Source organism: Sapajus apella, unplaced genomic scaffold (genome assembly GCF_009761245.1).
Source record: "Sapajus apella isolate SASKATOON/1434 unplaced genomic scaffold, GSC_monkey_1.0 scaffold35, whole genome shotgun sequence".
Classification (NCBI taxonomy): Eukaryota; Metazoa; Chordata; class Mammalia; order Primates; family Cebidae; genus Sapajus; species Sapajus apella.
The window spans coordinates 699504-723143 of record NW_022436975.1 but is presented as its reverse complement, the minus strand read 5'-3'; the positions used below and the strand labels follow the sequence as shown (position 1 = coordinate 723143).

General features: G+C 39.4%; 1 protein-coding gene across 4 annotated transcripts in view; it reads left to right on the top strand.

Annotated features, from left to right (window-relative positions):
* PRKDC (protein kinase, DNA-activated, catalytic subunit) overlaps positions 1-23640 on the top strand; it is a 183684-nt gene that overhangs the window by 81558 nt on the left and 78486 nt on the right. For all 4 annotated transcript variants that reach the window (XM_032296353.1, XM_032296350.1, XM_032296349.1 and 1 more), the window contains exons 39-49: positions 917-1084; positions 2582-2709; positions 15902-16109; positions 17136-17314; positions 18181-18349; positions 18589-18654; positions 19730-19802; positions 20933-21096; positions 21707-21844; positions 22037-22156; positions 23369-23512. In XM_032296353.1, the coding sequence (XP_032152244.1) occupies positions 917-1084; positions 2582-2709; positions 15902-16109; positions 17136-17314; positions 18181-18349; positions 18589-18654; positions 19730-19802; positions 20933-21096; positions 21707-21844; positions 22037-22156; positions 23369-23512 (1557 nt within the window). The remainder of the gene's footprint in view (positions 1-916; positions 1085-2581; positions 2710-15901; positions 16110-17135; positions 17315-18180; positions 18350-18588; positions 18655-19729; positions 19803-20932; positions 21097-21706; positions 21845-22036; positions 22157-23368; positions 23513-23640) is intronic.

Sequence of the window (23640 nt, the reverse complement as noted above, 5' to 3'; positions counted from 1 at the left end):
GTCAAGAATTAATAAATATTGTCATTTAAAGGTTACTAAATTTAAAGTCCTAGAGCAATTAGATTTTAAATCCTGTTGAAATGTGGCCTTAATGCAAGAGACCTTATTACTGGATAAAGGGGATAATTCTTTGGAATTTTCAACTGTGTGATTAATCAAGTTTCCCATTTCTCCATAGACAGTCTTGGAATTTATCTGCCATACAAGGGAGATAGGAATCAACTCCTAGTTAAGCTCAGTATGAAGTTCTCAGGTAGTTCTGCAGTGTGTAGTTGTCAACCACCCCATCTACACAAAGCTTGTCCAGTACATTTTTACTAGGGTCATTATTTGTAGAAGAGGAAGCACATACTGAATCAGTACCATGTCGTATCTATTTATGTGTCTATAGCCTGAGTCAACTGACTAGCCTGATTAAGAGTCAAAGCTGAGGTGTATAGGCTGGGTGCAGTGGCTCATGCTTGTAATCCCAGCACTTTGGGAGACTGAGGTAGGTGAATAGCCTGAGGTGAGGAGTTTGAGACCAGCCTGCCCAACATGGTGAAACCCCGTATCTACTAAAAATACAAAAAAAATTAGCCAGGCATGGTGGCAGGTGCCTGTAATCCCAGCTACTCTGAAAGCTGAGGCAGTGAGAATCACTTGAACCCAGGAGGTAGATGTTGCGGTGACCCTAGATCTTGCCACTGCACTCCAGCTTGGGCGACAGTGAGACTCCATCTCCAAAAAAAAATGATGAGGTATAGAATTGTGTTCAGGTTGGTTTTTAATATAGTTTAGAAATTATGCTGAAGTCATTCATTGATTCCAAATAGTGCTTTATTTGCAACATCTTTAGAAAACAGTAATTTTATTTATTCTGCAGGAGCTGTAAGCCACAAATAGTCCAGTTTCTTATGTTTGCCTTGCTCCACAGGGCCACGCTGTCACTCTTCTTCCGTTCTTCACCAGCCTCACTGGAGGTAGTCTGGAGGAACTTAGGCGTGTTCTGGAGCAGCTCATCGTTGCTCACTTCCCCATGCAGTCCAGGGAATTTCCCCCAGGAACTCCGCGGTACAATAATTACGTGGACTGCATGAAAAAGGTTAGTTTCTAGTAGTATCAAGTAAGATTAAAACACTGATTTTTTTTTTTTCTTGTTACACATCTTGATGAAAAGAAGTGTGTGGAATATACAGAATCAGAGAAGTGCTCTCACTTTTAAGAATTCATTTGATTCACTAGGAGAGCAGTGACAGGAATATATGTGAATCCACTGGAATTTTTTTTCTCCCATTTTTAAATTGAAATATTTTATGCATAAAATGGAATATATAAAGTATATATAAGTTATGAACATTGATAGCAAAAGCAGCTAAGAAATAGAATATTACCAATAATTTCCAGTTTCTAAAATTTAATAATGATTATTTGAGAAGCATTTCATGATTATCCCTGATACCATATGTTGAGCATTTTTTTGCTGAAATGCTTGGAGCCAGAAGCATTTCAGATTTTGGAATGTTTGTATATACATTATGACATATCTCTGGGTTAGGACACCAGTCCGGATATAGACATGAAATGCATTTGTGGGGTGTGTGTGTGTGTGTGTGTTTTGTTGTTGTTTGTTCATTTTGAGACGGAGTCTCGCTCTTTCACCAGGCTTGAGTGATGTGGCGCTCCCTTGGCTCACTACAACCTCTGACTCCCTGGTTCAAGCGATTCTTGTGCCTCAGCCTCCTGAGTAGCTGGGATAACAAGCATGCGCCACCACACCTAGCTAATTTTTTTGTATTTTTAATAGAGACGGGGTTTCATCATGTTGGCCAGGTTGGTTTCAATCTCCTGACCTTGTGATCCACCCACCTCGGCCTCCCAAAGTCCTGGGATTACAGGCATGAGCCACCATGCCCGGCCTTTTTTTGTTTTGTTTTGTTTTTGAGACAGAGTGTTTCTCTGTCACCCAGGCTTAAGTGCAGTGGAAACTGCACAGAATACTTTCAGAGATGAAAGAAGGTATTATGTCCATGAGATAGGATAAGGATCCTTGGAAATTAAATATGCAGAAGCAAAATTTAAATAAAAACATACCTGTTCTATACTGAAGGTAAAATAAAGGATATCTCCTAGAAAGTAGAACAGACAGTGAGACAGAGAAGGGGAGAGTTAGGATGAGAACATTGAGGGAGCGGCCTGGGTTGTTGCCTCTATAGCAAGAACCGTGTGGAAAAGATGCACATAACCAGAATCAGAGTAAGGGCAAGAGTCTCTGGCGTGGTGAAGGAGGGGGCCTGTGGAAGGCACATCACCGTGGCCTCTCAGAACCTGAGCTAGAGAGAAGAGTAATGTTTGCAAAACCTAAAAAGAATACAGGCCCAGTATATAATGAACACTGATATATACCAGCCACCCACAATATCTGTAAAAATGACAGGAATACTAGTATTTGTTAAGTATGTGAAATTCTGGTATTTTTTTTGTATGTTATATATTTTTACTATATAAGAAACTTTTTAGATGTTTACATTTTTTACTATCTAATTAAACTATTGAAGCAAAAGTAAAACCCAACAAAATTTTGATGATGTATTTCTTCCAGTTTCTAGATGCATTGGAATTATCTCAAAGTCCTATGTTGTTGGAATTGATGACAGAAGTTCTTTGTCGGGAACAGCATCATGTCATGGAAGAATTATTTCAATCCAGTTTCAAGAGGATTGCCAGAAGGTAACTCATTCTAGCCTGGGGTCCCGGAGCCATATGCATTTCATTTTTGTCAGAAATTATCTTCTCTGTTTCAAAAAAAGCTTAGCTGCAATTGCACTCTTGCCACTAAACTTTATTTGGTTTTTGTCTTTAAAACAAAACTTTTATTATAATAATTTTCAAACATATGCAGAGCTAGAGGAAGAGTATAAATAAGGCCCCATATTGAACAAAGTTCAACATTTTCCCAGGTTCATCTTGGCCTTTTGTTTTGTTTTGTTTTGTTTTGTTTGCTGCTATTACAATTTAAAGCAAATCTCTGATACCATGTTATTTCACCTCTAAATCCTTCTGTATATATCTCTAAAAAATGCAGTTTTCTTGAATAGCTACGGTACCATTATCAACTGAATAAAATTGTTTGTAATTCCATAGTCCGATTTCCTCAGTAGTCTCGAACATGCTCACAGTGTCGGGTTATTTGAAATTTGAACCAAACAAGGTTCATATATGGCATTTCACTGTTGTGTCTCTTCAGTCTGTCTTCACCTAGAACAGTCCCCTCCTTTATTAATATTTTGTTGTTGAAGAAACTTGGACACTTGTTGTGTACAATTTCTTATACTCTGGATTTATCTGACTCTTTTGTTTTCATTTAACTTCTTCCTCCAGCCCTTGGATTTCTGTAAATGGAAAGTTATATCTAAAAGCACAGTTAGATTCAGGTTGAAATTTTGGCCAGACTATTTAATAGTTGATGCCTTATACTTATTCATGGCATTAGGAGGTGCATAATGTCTGGTTGTCCTGCTTTTAGTGATGCTAGGCTTGACCAGCCATGTGCATCATTGTATTTCCCTCATGATTTAGCTCCATGTATGATAGTTGCCCTGAGTGGGCAACTTATTTGAATCACTTATTTCATTAAGAGTTACAAATGGCCATTTTTCTGATCCTTTTATTTCTCCTAAATTTAGTGTTTGGAATTGCAGTGTAATGAAGGTCTCATCACTAGGATTTTTTGGTTACCAAAAATGCGATTTAATATTTTCATAAAAATACAGTGGGAAAGATAGGTCATATTTGATCATTGATTTTTTTTTTTTATTGAGATGGAGTCTGTCACCTAGGCTGGAGTGTGGTGGCATGATCTCTGATGACTGTAGCCTCTATCTTCTGGGTTCAAGTGATTCTCCTGCCTTAGCCTTCCAAGTGGCTGTAGTGAAGTGGGTGAAGTTTATGATCTGTGTAATATATAAGGCTGGGATTACAGGCATGTGCCATCACACCGGTCAAATTTTTGTATTTTTAGTAGAGACAGGATCTTACCATATTGGCCAGGCAGGTCTTGAACTCCTGACCTCAAATAATCTGTCTGCCTCAGTCTCCCAAAGTGCTGGGATTACAGGCATGAGCCACCGCACCTGGCAATGATTATTGATTTTTGAAATAAGGGTTTGATACCATGGCTACTTCTTATAGTAAACTTCCAATGAATTTTTTAAATTGGCATTTATCTATATTGAATTTATAAATATCCATTAAATTTGTCTTGAGTTCTATTTTACAGATCATAAACTGCACCTATTGTAAGTATATAGTTCCATGATTTTTAGGAACTTTATTGAGTATACAGCCAGTGCCATACGACATTTTTGTTCTCTGGTAAGACCCCACAGGACCATTTACAACTGTCTCCCATTGCTCATTTCAGCTCCAGGCACACACTAATCTGCTTTCTGTCTTTATATATAACCTGCCTTTTCTGGACATTTTATATAAGTGGAATCATATAATATGTGATCTCTTACTCCTGGCTTCTTTGTTCAGCATAATGCTTTTGATGTTCATCCATGACATAGTTCATTCCTTTCTACTGTTATGTTAAAAAATATCATAATTGACCAACTATAAAACAGAATTTTGCACAGCAGCAGAACACATATTCTTTTTGAGCATACTTAGAGTATTTCATAGGACAGACTGTATACTAGACCATAAGACAAGTCTTGCTAAATTTAAAAAGATTGAAATTGTACAAAAGTGTGTTCTCTGTCCATAACAAAGTTAAATTAGAATTCAACAACACAAGGAAATTTAGGGCATCTGAAAATATTTGTAAATAATCCGCTAATTAATAATAACACATTTATAAATAACCCTTGGGTCAAATAAGAAATTACAAAGGAGGTCAGATAGTATTTTGATCTGAATAAAATAAGAATACAGTATATCCAAATGTGATGCAACTAAATAGATGCTCAGAGAGAAATTTATATCTTTTAATGCATATGTTTGAAAATAGGAAAGATTTAAATCAGTAATCTAAACTTTCTACCTTAAAATCTAGAAATAGAAAAAAACAAACCAAAGGTAATACAAAAAAAGGGAATAGGAAACAGAAAAATGTTGGGGAAAAATTAGTTTTTCTTTTCACAATCAAAGGTAAAGGTGTTGACAAAACAGTAGGTAGGCTAACCAAAAATAAAGTTTGTGAAAATTAAGAATAAAAAGAGGTGGGTGTTACCACTGACCTCTCAGAAACTGTAAGAAGATTATAAGAGAGTATTATGAAAAATATTAGGCCAGCAAATTCAGCAACTTAAGTGAAATGGACAAATTCATAGAAAGTTATAAATTACCAAATGGACTCAAGAAAAAATAAAAAGTACGAATACACCTCTGGCAAGTAATGAAATTGAATTAATAATTTAAAATCTTCCTGTAAAGGAAATCCCAGACCTAGATAGCATTTTTGTTTTGTTTTGTTTTGTTTTTTGAATTCATGGTCTCACTCTGTCATTGAGGCTGGAGTGCAGTGGTCAAGGCTCACTGCAGCCTTGACCTCCTGGGCTCAAGTAATCCTCCCACTACAGCCTCCTGAGTAGCTGGGACTACAGGGATATACCACCACACCTGGCTAGTTTTTGTGTTTTTTGTAAACACAAGGTTTTACCATACTGCCAAGGCTGGTCTTGAACTCCTGGGCTCAAGTGATCTGCCTGCCTTGAACTTCCAAAGTTCTGGGATTACAGGTGTGAGCCACTGTGCCTGGCCTCCAGATAGCTTTACTCGTAAATTTTATCAAATATGCATAAACATAAATACATGAGAGAGAGATTATATCTGTATCTATCTATATATCTTTTTTTTTTTTTTTTTTTTTTTTTTTCAGACAGTGTCTGACTCTGTCTCCCAGGCTGGAGTGCAGTGCCTCATTGCAACCTCTGCCTCCTGGGTTCAAGTGACTCTTGCATCTCTCAGCCTCTTGAGTAGCTGAGACTACAGGCACACACTACTACACCACCCTAATTTTTTGTGTTTTTAGTAGATACAACGTTTTGCTGTGTTGCCCAGGCTGGTCTACAAGTCCTGAGCTCAGGCAGTCCTCCTGCTATGGTCTCCCAAAGTGCTAGGATTACAGGTGTGAGGCACCATGATTGGCCCAAATATATATTTTTGTTTTTGTTGGTACATAGATGTATATATTTATGAGGGGTACATGGGATATTTTGATACAGGTGTATAATGTGTAATCATGCCAGGGTGACTGAGGTATTTATCGCCGCAAATGTTTATCCTTTCTTTTTGTTAGAAATAACTCAATTATACCTAAAAATGTTGTTGACTGTAGTCACCCTATTGTGCTGTCCACCTAACCATGTTTTCGTACCCATTAGCTATTCCTACTTCTCCAGCCTCTGGTAACTATCTTTCTGTTTTCTGTCTCCATGTATGTGTTCAATTGTTTCAGTGTTTTTTAGTTCCCACAAATAAGTGAGAACGTGCAAAGATTGTCTTTCTGTGCCTTACTTATTTCACATAACATACTGATTTCCAGTTCCATTCATGTTGTTGCAAATGACAGTATCTCATTCCTTTTTTATGGCTGAATGCTACTCCACTGTGTTTATGCACCACATTTCCTTTATACATTTGTCTGTTGATGGATGCATACGTTGCTTCCAAATTTTGGCTCTTGTGAAACAGTGCTGCAATAAACGTGGAAGTGCAAATACCTCTTCAATATATTGATTTCCTTTCTTTTGTGTATATACCTTGCAGTGATATTGCTGGATCATACAAGGTCTATTTTTGGTTTTTCAATAACCTCCATACTGTTCTTCATACTGGCTCTACTAATTTACATCCTTAGTCCACCTTATTTCAATTTTTTGGAATGTTTTAAGACTTATTTTGTGGCCTAACATATGCTCTATCCTTGAGAATGATCCATGTGCCTATGAGGGTAATGTGTATTCTTCAGCTATTGAGTGAAATGTTCTGTAAACATCTGTAAGGTTCATTTAGTCTGTAGTGCCAATTAAGTATGATGTTTCTTTGTTCATTGACATTTCTATCTGGTAGTTCTGTCCAGTCCTGCAAGCGGGGTGTTGAAATCTCCAGCTATTGTTACATTGTGCTCTCTCTCTCTCTCTCTCTCTCTTTAGCTGTAATATTTGCTTTATATATCTGGGTGCTGTAGTGATGGGTGTAATTTACAGTCGTTATATCCTCTTGCTGAATTGACCCCTTAATTACTGTATAATGACTTTAAAAAATCACTTTTTATAATTTTTGTCTTGAAATCTAGTTTGTCTGTTGTAAGTATAGGTTCGGCTCTATTTTGGTTTCCATTGGCATGAAATATCTTTTTCCATCCCTTTGTTTTCAGTCTACGTGTGTCTTTATAGGTGAAGTGTGTTTCTTGTAGGCAACAGATCATTTGTTTTTTTTGTTTTTTTTTTTTTTTGGGGTTTTTTTTTTTTTTTTTTTTTTTTTTACTTAATTCATTTAGCCACTCTATTTTTATTAGACAGTTTAGTCCATTTACATTCAGTGTTGTTCCTGCTAAGTGAGGGCTTACTTCTACCGTTTGTTACTTGCTTTCTGGTCGATTTGTGGTTTTTTCTCCCTTCTTCCCTTCCTGTCTTCCTTTTATTGAAGGTGATTTTCTCGGGTTGTGTGTTTTAATTTCTTGCTTTTTATTTGTTGTATCTTATTTTTGATTTATGGTTACTGTGAGGCTTGCAAATAATACCATATAATCCATTATTTTAAACCACTGACAGCTGAACACTGAGAGAGAAAACTAATAAAAATTCTGTACTTTAACCTCATCTTCCACTTTTTAATTTTTTTGCTGTTTCAAGTTATACCTTATTATGCTATGTCTGGAAAAGTTATTTTTGATAAATTTATCTTTTTAGTCTTTCTACTCAAAATATAAGTAGTTTACATCCCACAATTACAGTGTTATACTATTCTGTGGTTTTCTTTGTACCTGTTAGTGAGTTTTATCCCTTTAGGTGATTGCTTCTTGCTCATTAATGTCCTTTTATTTCATATTAAAGAACTTGTGGCCAGGAGTGGTGGCTCATGTCTGTAATCCCAGCACTTTGGGAGGCCAAGGCAGGTGGATAACCTGAGGTCAGGGGTTCGAGACCAGACTGGCCAACATGATGAAACCCTGTCTCTACTAAAAATACAAAAAATTAGCCAGGCGTGGTACTGGGCACCTGTAGTCCTAGCTCCTTAGGAGGTTGGGGCAGGAGACTTGCTTGAACATGGGAGGTGAGGTTGCAGTGAGCGGAGGTTGTGCCACTGCACTCCAGCCTGGGCAACAAGAGGAAAATGCTGCCTCAAAGCAAACAAAAAACAACTCCTTTCATAATTTCTTGTAGCATTTCTTTTCTGGTGTTGATAAATTCCTTTAGTTTTTGTTTTCGAGGAAAGTCTTCATGCTTGAAGTATATTTTTATAGGATATACTGTTGTAGAAATAAAGGGTTATTTTCCTTCAACATCTTAAGTATGTTGTGCCACTCTGTCCTGGCCTACAAAGTTTCCAACCAGAAGTCTGCTGCCAGACCAGATGTATTGGTACTCCTTTGTGTGTTACTCATTTCTTTCCCCTTACTTCTTTTAGGATTCTTTATTTTTGACTTCTGGATGATTGGTTGTTAAATGCCTTGAGGTAGTTGTATTTGGGTTAAATCTGCTTGGTGTTCTGTAACCTTCTTATACTTGAATATTGATATCTTTCTCAATAAGGCTTGGAAAGTTCTCTTGTTATTATACCTTTGAAAAAACTTTCTACCCCTATCTCCCTCTACCATCTATTTAAGACCAATAAGTCTTAGATTTGACCTTTTGAGGCTATTGTCTAGATCCTGTTGGTGTGCTTCATTGTTTTCTATTCTTTTTTCTTTTGTTCCCTCTGTGTATTTTCAAGTAGCCTGTCTTCCTGTTCACTAATCCTTCTGCTTGATCAGTTCTGCCTTTTTCTTTTTTTGAGACCGGGTCTTGCTCTGCCACCCATACTGGAGTGCAGTGGCTCAGTGTCGGCTCACTGCAACCTCTGCCTCCTGGGTTCAAGTGATTCTCCTGCCTCAGCCTCTTGAGTAGCTGGAACTACAGGCGTGCGGCACGACACCCAGCTAATTTTTGTACTTTTAGTAGAGACGGGGCTTCATGTTGGTTAGGCTGGTCTTGATCTCTTGACCTTGTGGTCTGCTTGCCTTGGCCTCCCAAAGTGCTGGGATTGCAGGCGTGAGTCCCTGTGCCTGGCTTTTTTTTTTTTTTTTTTTTGTAAGTGGAGTCTCCCTCTGTCTCCCAGACTGGATTCCAGTGGCGCGATCTCTGCTCACTGCACCTCCACCTCTGGAGTTAAAGCAATTCTCATGCCTCAGCCTCTGGAGTAGGTGGGATTACTACAGGCATAAGCCACCATGCCCAGCTAATTTTTGTATTTTTAGTAGAGATGGAGTTTCACCGTGCCTGCTTCAGCCTCCCAAAGTGCTGGGATTACAGGCGTGAGCCATCGTGCCCAGTCCCATCAGTTCTGCTTTTAGGAGACTCCAGTGCATTCTGCAGAATGTTGTTTGCATTTTTCAGATTCAGAATTTCTGCTTGATTCTTTTTAATTTTTTCATTCTCTTTGTTAAATTTATCTGATAGGATTCTGAATTCCTTGTCTGTGATATCTTGAATTTTGTTGGCCTTCGTCAAAACAGCTATCTTGAATTCTTCATCTGAAAGGTCACATATCTCTGTCTCTCTTGGATTGGTCTTGATGCCATATTTAGTTCATTTGGTGTAGTCATGTTTTCTTGGCTGGGTTTTGATGCTTGTGGATGTTCACTGATGTCAGGGCATTAAACATTTAGGTTTTTTTTGAGACGGAGTTTTGCTCTCGTTACCCAGGCTGGAGTGCAATGGCGCGATCTCGGCTCACCGCAGCCTCCGCCTCCCGGGTTCAGGCAATTCTCCTGCCTCAGCCCCCTGAGTAGCTGGGATTACAGGCAAGTGCCACCATGCCCAGCTGATTTTTTGTATTTTTAGTAGAGACGGGGTTTCACCATGTTGACCAGGATGGTCTCGATCTCTTGACCTCGTGATCCACCCGCCTTGGCCTCGCAAAGTGCTGGGATTACAGGCGTGAGCCACCGCGCCCGGCCCACATTTAAGTATTTATTGTAGTCTTCTGGGCTGGTTTATATGCTTCCTTCTTGGGAAGGCTTTCTAGGTGTTTGAAGAGACTTGTGGGTATGATCTAAGTCTTTGGTGACTGCAGCCATAATTGCTTTAGAGGCCACCCTGTGTCATAATCTGCTGTAGGAGGCACCCCAAGCCCACACTGTGGTTCTTATAAACTTACAGACGTACCACCTTGGTGGTCTTTGTGGTCTTGGTTAAGACCTTGGAAAATTCCCTGGATTACCAGGCAGAGACTCTTGTTCCCTTTACTTACTTTTCTCAAACAAATGGAGTCTTTCTGTGCTGAGCTGCCTGTAGCTGGGGGAAGGGTGGTATGAGCACCTCTGTAGCCACCCAGGACTGCGTGGAATCACACCTGAAGCACAGCACAGTACTGGCTCTGCACTGCACTGCACTGTACTGCACTGTGTCTCACTAACGGCCTGCAGTGACCACTGCCTGGCGACTGCGTATGTTCATTCAAGGCCCAGTGGCTCTACAAGGAGCAGCAGGCAAATCTAGCCAGTCTTGTGTCCTTTCCTTCAAGATGGTGATTTCCCCCTGGCTCCAGGTGGGTCCAGAGATGCCATCTATGGGCCAGGCTTAGAGTTGGAAACTGTAGGAATCTACCTGGTGCTCTATTCCACTGTAGTTGAGCTGGGACCCAAGCTGCAAAACAAGTCCTTTTCATTCTTCCCTCCCCTTTCCTTAAATAGGGAAGTCTCTCCCTGTGGTCACCATTGCCCCAGGCCTGTAGTGAGTACTGCCTGGCTACTGCTGATTTTCACACAAGGCTCAAAGGCTCTGTAGTCAGCTTTGGTGAATGCTGCCAGTCCTAAGTCTCTCCCTTCATGGTAGTGGGTTCCCTTGTGGCTCAGGGCAGGTCCAGAAATCCCGTCTAAGAGCCAAGGCCTGGAACTGGGGATCCCAAGAGCCTGCTTGGTACGTTACCCTACTGTGGCCAAGCTTGTGCTCATGTTGCAAGACATGAAAAGTAATGCCAGTCTTCTTTACTCTTCTTTTTTTCTCAAGCAGAAGGGGTTTCTCCCTGTGGCCACCACAGCTGGGAATGTGCTAGATCACACACGAAGCTGCATGGCCCTGGGTGTTACCAAGCTCCATGGCAAGTACTACCTGGTTATCACTGATACTTCATCACCCAAAGACCCTTTAGTCAGTAGGTGATGAATCCCATCAGACTGAGTCCTTCCCTTCAAGGCATGGATTCCCGTCTGGCCCAGAGTGTATCTAAAATAATTGCCTGGGAGCCAGAACCTGGAGTGAGTAAGGGCCTCAGAATTCTTTCTGGTATCCTGTTCTGTGGCTCAGCTGGTGTCCCAGTTGCAAGACAAAGCTGTCTTTACTCTCTCCTTCCTCTCCTCAAGCAGAAGGAAGGAGTCACTTTCATTCTTACAGACTTCACTACTTGGGGTTGAGGTAGGCAGGGCCAAGCACTCCCATGGTGGCCACAGCTGGTATCTCAGGTCACGTGCCCCCCAGATGGACTGGTTCTGAGCCCAGCCCAGCACTAGGACTTGCCCAAGAATTGCAGATTATGTCATCTCAGTTGCTTTTCAGGTTTATTTGGGACCGCAAAGCACTTTAGTCCATGGTGGCAGGGCTTGCCAGAATATAGGTTCTCTTATAGGGCTGGTCTAAATGTTCTGTCAGTGAGTGCTGGCTAATTCTGCCCTGGGTTGGTTTCTGCTGTGACAGGACAGTACTGAATTCCAGTGCTAAGCACCCAGTCACTGTGCTTTTCGTCCCGCAAGTGCAAAGCTTGCGTGGCCTGTGTGTGACTGCTGCCGAGGGATGGGGAAGGAGTGGTGTAGCTGATTGAAGACTATCTTTCTTAGTTTCTTCAGTGCCTCTTTCCTTAATAGGAAGTTAAAACCAGGTACTGTGATCACTCACCTGATTTTTGGTTCTTAATGAAGGTGCTTTTTTGTGTAGATAGTTGTTTATTTTGGGATTCTGCAGGGGAGACAATCACTGGAGACTTGTAATTAGCCTTCTTGGTCCACTGCTAGCATTGAATTTTATCATTCATTCATCTATAATTTTATCATTCATTCATTTATTATTTTTGAGATAGGGTCTTGTTCTATTGCCCATACTGGAGTGCAGTGGCATAATCATTGCTCACTGCAGCCTTGACTTCCTGGGCTCAAATGGTCTTCTCTCAGCCTGTCTGGTATCTGGAACCACAGGCAGGCTACCATGCCTAGCCTGTTTTTTTTTATTTCATATATTCTTTTTTTCCTTCCTTTTTTTTTTTTTTTTTTTTTTTTTTAACATTTGAGAGGTTATTCTTAAGTTGCCTGGGCTGGTCTTTAACTCCTGAGCTAAGGTGATTCTTCTTCCTCAGCCTCCCAAAGTCCTGAGATTACAAGTGTGAGCCACCATACCTGGAATTCAAATATTAAAAAAAGAAGTCATACCAGTAGTTCATAAACCCTTCAGGATATAGAGGAGGAACACTTCCCAACTTCTTTTGTGAGGCCAGTAGTGAGACCATCATAAGAGAAAGCACAAGAAAACTATAGACCAGGAAGTATCCTTCATGAATATAGACACAAAAAATTTTAAAGATACTTTAACTTACTCAGCAACACTTACAAACTTTATATGCTATAACCTATTGGTGTTTATTATAAGAATGCAAATTTTTTTTTTTTTTTTTTTTTTTTTAAATTGTACTTTAGGTTCTGGGGTACACGTGCGGATCATGCAGGATTGTTGCATAGGTACATACATGGCAAGGTGGTTCGCTGCCTCCATCCCCCTGTAACCTATATCTGGCATTTCTCCCCATATTCTCTTTCCCCAACCTCTCCACCCACTGCTGTCCCTCCCCTTCCCCCTCCACCCATCATACCCCAGTGTGTGATGCTCCCCTCCCTATGTCCATGTGCTTTTCTATCTGGGAATCAGTCGTAGATACCATATTAATAGAATAAAGGACAAAAAACACATTATAATTTTAGTAGATGCAGGCAATCACTTGATAAACTACCATACCTATTCATGATAAAACTGACAAAGGCTGTCTATGAAAAACCAATAGCCAACAAAATACGTAATAGTGAAGGACTGCATGCTTCCTCCTGAGATTGTGAACAAGACCAGGGCGCCTGAAAAAAATAAACAAAGAGAAATAAAAGACGACCAAATTTTTTACTATTAAATTTATTTTCTTATTCTTTTTTGTTTGTTTGTTTTATAGGATTTTAATGTAACTTCTTTTCTTGTTCCTTTACACTGTGCATCTTATTCTTTTTTCCTTTCTAATGTTGTTTCCACTGATACTCTGTAATTACTTAATGGCTTTACAATATACACTTTTAAAAATGACAATACCAGTATTATTACATAGAATAGTGACATCTAGATGAAGTTTAAATTTTTCATTTTAGCTATAATTTTTTTAGAATATGCCATCTAAGGAGCTACAGTAAAATTTTGTGTTCTAAAATCATTTGATGTAGTTTTTTGTGGTTCTTACACCAATTAGTAATGCTAATTTAATTAATTTTCAAAGTTTAGAAATTTTGTTTTTTCTTGACTCTAGTTTCTTTTTGAGCATGTAAGATATTTACATGTCTAAAATCAAAGCTGTAATAAGCTGCATTGCAGAGGGTCTTTCTTCCATCTCTGGCCCTTCTCTCATTCTTCTTTTACCTCTTCACCTTCCTATCTCTTCCACCTGTGTCTTGTATAGATCATTCCCTATCAGCACATAGAGAGCCTCCTCATTCTTTTTTTATTAAAAATTAGTGTTTAATTCTTTGTTGCAAAGAAGTATTATAGTATTTTAAGGCAACCTTTTATCAGTGGACTTCTGGGTTCAATCTTCTGCTGTTAAACATAATGCCACAGGGAAGCCAGATGTGGTGGCTTATGCCTGTAATCCCAGTGCTCTGGGAGGCTGAGACAGGAAGATCACTTGAACCCAGGAATTTGAGACCAGCCTGGGCAACGTAGCAGAACCCCATTGTTACAAAAATATTTCTTAAAAATAGTAATAATGCCACAGTGAATAGCTGTTTATTTATATTGTCATGTATTTGTCCATATATCTTTGGGGTCGATTCCTAAATGCAGATGAAAAGGCAAGTGCATTTGTAATTTTGCCAGATATCTCTGTATTGCTTCTTTTGGCGCTGTATTATTTGAATTCCTCCCTTATTCGTAGTGTACTAGAGTATCTGTTTTACCACTGTCTGGCCAACATTGTGAAATATTTGGATTTTTTCCAATTTATAGGTGAGAAGGGGTCTGTCCCCTTGTTACTTTCTTTTATTATGAGTGAAGAAAATAAAATAAAATTTTTCTTTGTTATGAGTGAAGTCGGACATATTTTTATATATTTAATTTACATTTATTTTTTGCTAAACCAGCTATGGGCCCATTTATAAAATTAGGTCTTTGCTCTTTTTATTTTGCTTCTTTTTACCATCTTAGCTTTTTATGTAAGAGATGTTTTAATGTTTTAAGACTAGAACCTATGTGCATCTCTACTGTGCTTGCTATTGGAAAGCTCCTCTAGAGAAAATGAGGCTAGGATGGTGGCTGTGTTATTCCTTTCAGCTACTGTAGCAAAATAGCACAGAGTGGGTTCCCTATAAACAACAGAAATGCATTTCTCATGGTTCTGGAGGCTGGGAAGTCCAAGAATGAACTGCCAGTAGACATGGTGTCTAATGACAGCCCACTTCCTGATTCATAGGCAGCACCTTCTCTCTGAGTCATTCATGGTAGAAGGGGCATGGAATTCTCTAGGGCCTCTTTTTTTGAAATGGAGTTTGTCTCTTGTTGCCCACACTAGAGTGCCATGGTGTGATCTCAGCCTACTGCAACCTCTGCCTTCTGGATTCTAGCAATTCAAGCAATTCTCCTGCCTCAGCCTGCCAAGTAGCTGGGATTATGGGCATGAGCCACCGCGCCAAGCCTGTGGTGCCTCTTATATAAGGGTTCTGGTAACTTCCTAGCAGCCTTACCTCCTAATAAATCACATTGGGGGTCAGGAATTTGTGGAGTCATAAGCATTCAGTCCATTATAGTGCCTAGAAGAACCTTGCAAAGCCTGTGTGGCATCTAGTAGTGTCCTGCAGTCTTTTTATGACTGAGTTATCTTCTGAATCTAATATTTTTGCCCTGGTTATCTAACTTCATGGCATCAGGATTTTAATGGTTATTTAGTCTTAACCCTCTTATTTTTATAGATGAGGATACTCCATTCTTAATTTGTAGATTTATAGACAAAACTTTATAGACGATTATTCAAATATGTTATTTTTCAGGTGAGTGAATAAAGGACCAGATAGGTATATTCCTGTTTGGGAAATAGCAATGGTGGTTCATTGGTGGGGAGAAACTAGAATTTTAAAATCATAACTGCTGAGTTTTATGTCCTGTAAATGTGACCATTTTTAGGCTTGAGACTCTTCCAGAGACTTCCAGATGTTCTTTAAGCAAGACCAAACTTGAAAGTAAATGAAAATAATCTTATTTTCAGTGACCACATTTGATTTGAATATTTTGGGGAGTGAATAAAAGCAATATGGTTCATGTACAAATGTTTCTTGTATTTTGTGGATTTTACATATATGTAATCCTTAAAGTTAATTTTGTAATTTGTAATCATTATTGTTTATTTTGCCTCTTATGTAGTAGGCATTCAAAGTTCCTCTTCAAAGCAGGAACGTTCATGTAATTTTATCTTGTTTTCTTAGGGGTTCATGCGTTACACAAGTAGCCCTTCTGGAAAGTGTATACGAAATGTTCAGGAAGGACGACCCCCGCCTAAGTTTCACACGCCAGTCCTTTGTGGATCGTTCCCTTCTCACTCTGTTGTCTCACTGTAGCCTGGATGCTTTGAGGGAATTCTTCAGCAGAATTGTGGTGGATGCCATTGATGTATTGAAGTCCAGGTTTACAAAGGTATCATATGCCTTAATCAGTTAAAAATAGTGATAAGAAGTGAGCAGCCTACTTGACTTGTGTGCTTAGACACTGCTGTGTGCTCAGTCACATGGCCTCTGCTGCTTGAGGAGTGTGCCACATAACAGACTGCATGGCATCTGCATTTATTTCCTGTGGCTTCTGTAACAACTTAGGCAAATTTGGTGTTGAGAACAACAGAGATGTATTCTCTTATACTTCTGGCTGCTGGAGATCTGGAATCAGTTTCACTGGGATGACATCACAGTGTTGTCAGGGCGATGCTTGCTCTGGGAACTCAGGGAAGAGCTGTTCCTGGCCTCTTCCAGGTTCTGGGGGCTGCCAGCATTGCTTAGCTTGTGCTGTATCACTCTGGTGTCTTCCTCCCTGGTCACATTTTCATTTCCTGTCTATTTAATCTCCCTACACATCCTTCTTACGAGGTTGCCTGTGATCTTATTTAGGGTCTATCCACCTGAACAATCCAAAATAATCTCATCACAAGGCCCTTAACTAAATTTTGTCTATGAAGTCCCTTTTTTGCCGCATGAGGAGGTTGTATTCAAAAGATTCAGGGATGAGGGCATCTTTTGGATACCTTTCATAGGGCGATGGTGGGATGTATCATTCAGCCTACCTCGGAATCTTGTTGGGAAATCCTGTGAATACCCAGATGCCACATTGTTAAAGCAAACTTCAAAATAGCTGAGAATTTTGTGTCTTAATATGTTGGATTTTCACCTGCTGTTCCCATATCTTCAGTAAGATTTTCTGCAAACATTTTCTACCCTTGGCTCACTGTTTGGATGTCATGCATTATTTCCTGCTTCACCCAGTGTAACATATTAATGTTTCTATCTGTGTTCTAGACCCTGGATAATTGCACACTCTCTTACTGAAGTGATTTAGCATTTTTGACTGTTAAAATTCTGTCTAAAGGATATTAAGCATTAAATTTGATATGTTTAATAAGATCTATTTCATGCTTAATAAGACCAAATATAATTATTTGTTACCTTTTCTAAGCTGAATGAATCTACCTTTGATACTCAAATCACCAAGAAGATGGGCTATTATAAGATGCTAGATGTGATGTATTCTCGTCTTCCCAAAGATGATGTTCACGCTAAGGAATCTAAAATTAATCAAGCTTTCCATGGCTCCTGTATTACAGAAGGAAATGAACTTACAAAGACACTGATTAAGTAAGATTTTACTTAAGTTTGGATTCTATTGTATTTCTCAGTGCTTTGGGTAAATATATTTTTATGTGTGTGTATAATGTGGATAAATATTTTATTTAGATACTGAGCTTTTATAGTTTTCTTATCTATAAACTACTTAGGTGAACTTTAGCTTAGGGTATTATTGAATAACAGTTGTTTTATCTTGCACTAATCTTTTACAAAGAATAAAACTTTTTCTTTTACTGTTTCTTTCCCTGCTATATTTCCCCTTGAATAGCTTGATGTATTTTTGGTGATTTTCAGTAAGAAAAGATGTAGAATATATATATATATATATATATATATATATATATATATATTTTTTTTTTTTTTTTTTATGTGAAATTAAAGGAATAGTAAACGTTTTTTTAACAGGCATTCTAAAAAACACAAAAGTAATCAAATGTATTTTCTCTAAAACTTGCTTTTAATGAAGTTTTCCTCGTAGTATATATTGAACACAGACTTTGCTGTGTCTCATCTCCAAACAAACTCATTATTACCCTCCTCTTACCTAGTGCTATCTTACCTTGTCAGTGAGTGACATCAGTCATGACTAGGCTGTTATCCGTACTCCTTGCTTCCTTATCTCTTTACTTACTGCACTTGATGCTGTTACCTCACTGACCACTGTGTGTTGAGATCCATGTATGTACAGTATGCTGTCCTTGCTATGAGATGGGTGACATGCTCCTTTTCATATTCTCAGTGCCCAGTACTCTGCCTGGCACAAGCTTGATAAGAAAGGCTGAACAGCATTAGGTCCTGTTATCTGGCATTGTTGGGATGGAGCAGTGATTGCCATGTTGTGGTGAATTGATTTGTCACCTGGATCTACTCTGCAGATTGTGCTATGACGCATTTACAGAGAACATGGCCGGAGAGAATCAGCTGCTGGAGAGGAGAAGACTTTACCATTGTGCAGCATACAACTGCGCCATATCTGTCATCTGCTGCGTCTTCAATGAGTTAAAATTTTACCAAGGGTTTCTGTTTAGTGAAAAACCAGAAAAGGTAGGCCTCTTCTAAGGTGTGCACTATTGTAGAGTTCAAAAGTTAGATTACATCAGTTAAAGTTATATCATAATTTGCACCATCTTATGTTGAAGATGTGATTCTTTTAGTTCTTCATAGTTACATTTAAAGCTGGAGTGCTTTTCCATGAACTATTAAATAGCATTAATTCTAAAGTAACATCAGTTGTGAGGATCTTCACCATTCAGATATTTTTACATTCTTCTTTGTATCCACAGAACTTGCTTATTTTTGAAAATCTGATAGACCTGAAGCACCGCTACAATTTTCCTGTCGAAGTTGAGGTGAGTGAAATTTTCAGTGTTCTAGGTTAAAAAAAGCTTTGTCAAGTGCTCACAAAGAAAAACATACTATGTCAAACATGTTAAATTGCCAATATTTGAGTCAGCTTTTAACAAACACTGGTGGTTTCAGGTAGTTTCTACAAAAATTGGCAATTTTAGCGGGAGGTACAATCTTAGGCAACTACAAAATTTGTCAGAACTTGACTTTTTCATCTCCTGACATGGGAAGGAATGACAGTCCCAGGAAAAGGAACTGTTAGGACGTATCCCAGAAGTTTTTCTTAGTGAATTACTGCAACCAAAGAAGTTGAGATCGTTACTGTGGTCTTGCTTGGGCAACATGGTAGGATCACAGGAAAGTCATGGGTTAACTGGAATGCTCTGGCAGATAGGACAAGGCTTGTTTTAGCCAAGCTCAGATTGACATGCCATCCTCAGCAATTGGGCAGTTGATGAGAATGTTGTGGTTGCTGCCTTCACCACCCATTGGAAATGGGAAGGTGGGCAGAGAGCCGAGCTCATCCACCATGGCCTGTACTTTGACCACAACTGCTGACCTCTACCATGTCTTAGTGCTTCATTACTACATGTGAGTGGTGACTTCCTGCCTTGTACACTTTCGGAACAAGACTAGGATTGTTTTCTAGCCATATGTTAAAAGAAACAAAGTTAGCCAGTTTATTAAGTGTGTAGATACTTGCTATATGTTACAACGATATAAGGTACTATGATATATCATAACTGTAGATTTGAAGAAATCGAGGGTCAGAGATAAATTTGTAAGCAGTCAGGTATAAGAGCCTAGTACACACTGTCCAGTGAGCTATACCATAGCTGAGATGGAGGGCAAGTACCTGGCTGAGTTCTTTGGGAGTCTACAGGAAGGGCTTTTCTTAGGGGACGCTTAGTGGTCTTATTTTGAGGTTATTTTTGAGTGCTTTTTAATTTGTTTTGTTTTACATTTTTTTGTTTTGTTTAAAAATTTATAATCTTTTTTTGCCAGATTGCTACTAAAACATAAAAAGTATGACTGATTATAAAATGTTGTGCATTGTTTATTTGTGCTGCCTAACAGATTCCTATGGAGAGAAGGAAAAAGTACATTGAAATTAGAAAAGAAGCCAGAGGAGCAGCAAGTGGGGATTCAGGTAGGGTGTTTTCAGAATCATGAGAAACGATTCAAATTGATGGGTGCTTTTGTTGTTTTGTTTTGTTTTGCTCTAAGACAAATAGAGGAGTGAGGTATTTTTTATGTAAATAGAAAATAAGTACTCTAAAACATTGAAATTGAGTTTGAAAAATATTTTAAGTGGCAAATTGAATTATATTAAAAGAAATGTACTTAGCTAAACTTAACTGCATAAAAAGATCTCAGAGTGACCAGATGGGCTCAGATATGTTACACTTTTTTAAAAGTACAAAATTAGTTTGGTGTCTTATTGTTTGCACATAGATTTTATTTGTATGTTATTAGGATATATTCAGAAACGTATATTAGAATACAAATCCTTTCTAGCCACTCTTCTGTTCCCAACCTCACAGTGGCTTCCCATCTCCCTCAGGACAGAGCTGCCCACAGCCCCTCACCTGCCAGCCCCCTCCCCTGGTGCCCTCCTTCCTGTTCACTCTGGCAGATGGCCCCTGCCTGTGCCTTGTGGGTGCCAGGCTTGCTTTTGCTCCAGGTCATTTCCGCTTGCTGTTTCCTCTAATACCCTCAACCCAGCTATCAGCATACCTCATGACGTTTTGTTTAATGTCAACCCCTGAAGTAGACTCTTCCTGGCCTCTCTATTTAAAATTAACCCTCTATCCCTCTGTATTCTTCTTGTTTTTCGCTTAATTTTTCTTCATAGCTTTTATCACCATTTCTTGACATAAGAATAAAATTTGGACTAGTTTTCTGAATTCCTTAGATACTTTGGATCAGTTACTTTTCAGTAATATTTCTTCCCACATTTATGTTAGATTTAATGGGCAAAATGCACACCATCAAAGTTTTAAATGCAAAGAAAATTTGTTAATCATATGCCAAATTGGATCGGTATAACAATTTCCTTGTCTGTGACAATAACTGCTTGATAACAACAAAAACAAAATGAAATCTCTTCCCCATTTCCTTTCTGCTTTGTTAATCTGGATAATGGGTTAATAATCACAGGGTTGATGAAAACCTTAGATTAAAATGCCCTTGAATTTTAATATCATTTGAGCTTAGAGAAGTACATTTCTTGCTGATTATGTTTGAATACATGTAATTTTCTCCTTATTTATATTTCAGATGGTCCTTACTATATGTCTTCTCTGTCATATTTGGCAGACAGTACCCTGAGTGAGGAAATGAGTCAATTTGATTTCTCAACCGGAGTTCAGAGCTATTCATATAGCTCCCAAGACTCTAGACCTACCATTGGTCGTTTTCGGAGACGGATGATCACATTTCACGTACTGAAAGAATATTGTTGATGTTTGTGAAGAAAGAGGGTCACAGCTGTGCCTTACTTTTACTACAGGAAGCCAGTTCCCTGTCCATTGTCAGCCCTCAGAGTACAGAGTTAATCTGGAGAATTTTCCATAATCTAATTCCTAGCCTTTTATTCTGTAGATTCAACAGTTAGATCATCAGCACAGAAGGAAGTCAGAGATCAGGGGTCAACCTAGCAAAGTTGCTCTGACCTGAGGTGCACCCCTGGGGAGTGACTGTACAGACAGGTCAGGATCAACATAGCAGAGACATCTGACCTGAGGAGCCATCCTGGGGAGTGACCATAGATGGGGGCCAGAAGTCAGTTTAGCAGAGACATCTGACCCAGGAGCCACCCTGTGGAGTAACTCGGCAGACGGGGCAAGGGGACTATGTACCTGGGATGTAAGGAAGACATGAAATCCTTTCTATGTATTAATTGTATAGTGAATGTATTTGATATTACTACCAAATTATCATTATTACCTAAGTGTTATATGCTGTTGCCCCAGAAAGAGCCTCCCACTTCCACTGCCACGTCCACTGAATGTTAACCGTACTTTCTGCCCTTCTGGGCCCTCCTTTTCACAGGAGCAGCAGGACCCTGCAGTGCATGCTGATGTGCTGGAGCTGGAAATGGACGAGCTCAATCGGCACGAGTGCATGGCGCCCCTGACTGCCCTGGTGAAGCACATGCACAGAAGCGTGGGCCCACCTCCAGGAGAAGAGGTGCTGTTTATGCTATTCATTGGCATCATATTGAGAACGAACTTTTAATATTGAAGACCAAACCAAACTGCTTATCAAATATACGTGATTTTTTGTTTTTCATGTCTTACTTTGTCATTGTTTTCTCATAATATCAAAATGTAAGATTATTTCATTTCACTTTTTAAGGTAATTTTGAGTGTTTTATTTCAGGAGTCGGTGCTAAGGGATCTTCCTCCTTGGATGAAATTTCTCCATGGCAAACTGGGAAATCCAATAGTTCCATTAAATATCCGTCTCTTCTTAGCCAAGCTTATTGTTAATACAGAAGAGGTACGTAATCGATTATTTTATTGTTTGAAGAGATTCTATAAGTCTGCTTATTCAATTCTGTGAATGAATCAGTTTCAATTCTATGAATCTACTTAAAAACATACAACAAAAGGGAACTATAAAGGGACAAAGCATGACATTTTTGTTATCTGCTTAGCTATCCGATATTTATCTACTTGTTCATCACCATTCTTTCATCATTTTTAACACATGTAAATTCACCTCTCTTGAGTTAGAAGTGGTCTTTGTATAAAATAGCAGCTTTCTTATGGCTGCCAATATCCTTTGCTTATAGTAGCAAAAAAAAAAAAAAAAAAAGGGTGAGGGAGAAAATATTCCTGTTAACTCTATCAGAAAAACAGCTAACTCTTAGGCATTTGCTGAGTTTGTCTGGCTGGAGCATTTTTGGGTCGATTTTGGAAAAGCCTTTGAACTAGACATGGTGAAGTGCAGTGAGAGTTTGTACTCAGCAGGGTAGGAGCAGTGTAGCAGGGGTGGCCCCTGGGTGAGCTGAGCAGATCTGCACTGACCGCACAGGCTGTGGGAGTGTGGTCTGGACCAGAGCCAGGCCAGGCCCTCCAGGGCTATGCAGAGGCTTGGGCTCATTGATTGAGCAGTAGGGAACAACTGAAGGGCTCTAAGTGGCACTCTGACACCATCCACTTGGCTCCATAGGAAGCCATTCTGGGCAGCTCTGCAGACATGGCTAGGCTGTCAGGAGGCCCCTGACAGGCTGCTCCAGGGATACAGCAGGGCCTGCTTTCCTCAGGGCTAACTTGATTCTTTTCATGCCCTGGGTATGTGATCCCAGGGTGCCATACTGGGGGGCGGGGGGACTCAGCTGTGGCCTGAGATCAAGCTGCTGGTAAGGTGGTTCCTTCGAGGGCTGAGAGAGAGAGTCTGGTCCAGGCTGCTCCCAGGTCTGGCTGCCTCGAGCACCGTGTGGTGTGTCAGAGGCATTCTTCCTGTGTCTTCACCGTGTCTTCCTCCTTGGATCTGTCTCTGTGTCCTAATTTTCTCTTTTTAATAAGGATACCAGTCGTATTGGATTAGGGCCCACGCAGATGACTTCACTTTAACATGCTTACCTCCATTTTGAATTTAGGTTCAGTCATAGTATAAAATTTTAGCTGATGGAAGATACAGTCTTGTTTTAATATTTTGGCTACTCAGGACCATTCTTTGATGTTTGACTTTTAAATGTTCTTGTAGGTCTTTCGCCCTTATGCGAAGCACTGGCTTAGCCCCTTGCTGCAGCTGGCTGTTTCTGAAAACAATGGAGGAGAAGGAATTCACTACATGGTGGTTGAGATAGTGGCCACCGTTCTTTCATGGACAGGCTTGGCCACTCCAACAGTAAGCACTGATGCATCTTTTATGTTAATATGTTATCCTTTGCCAATATCCTGTAGAGCCCCTGACACAATCTTCAGGTCCCTGTGACTGACTTGTGCTACGGTTTTCAGCGTTAGTTCCTACGTTGC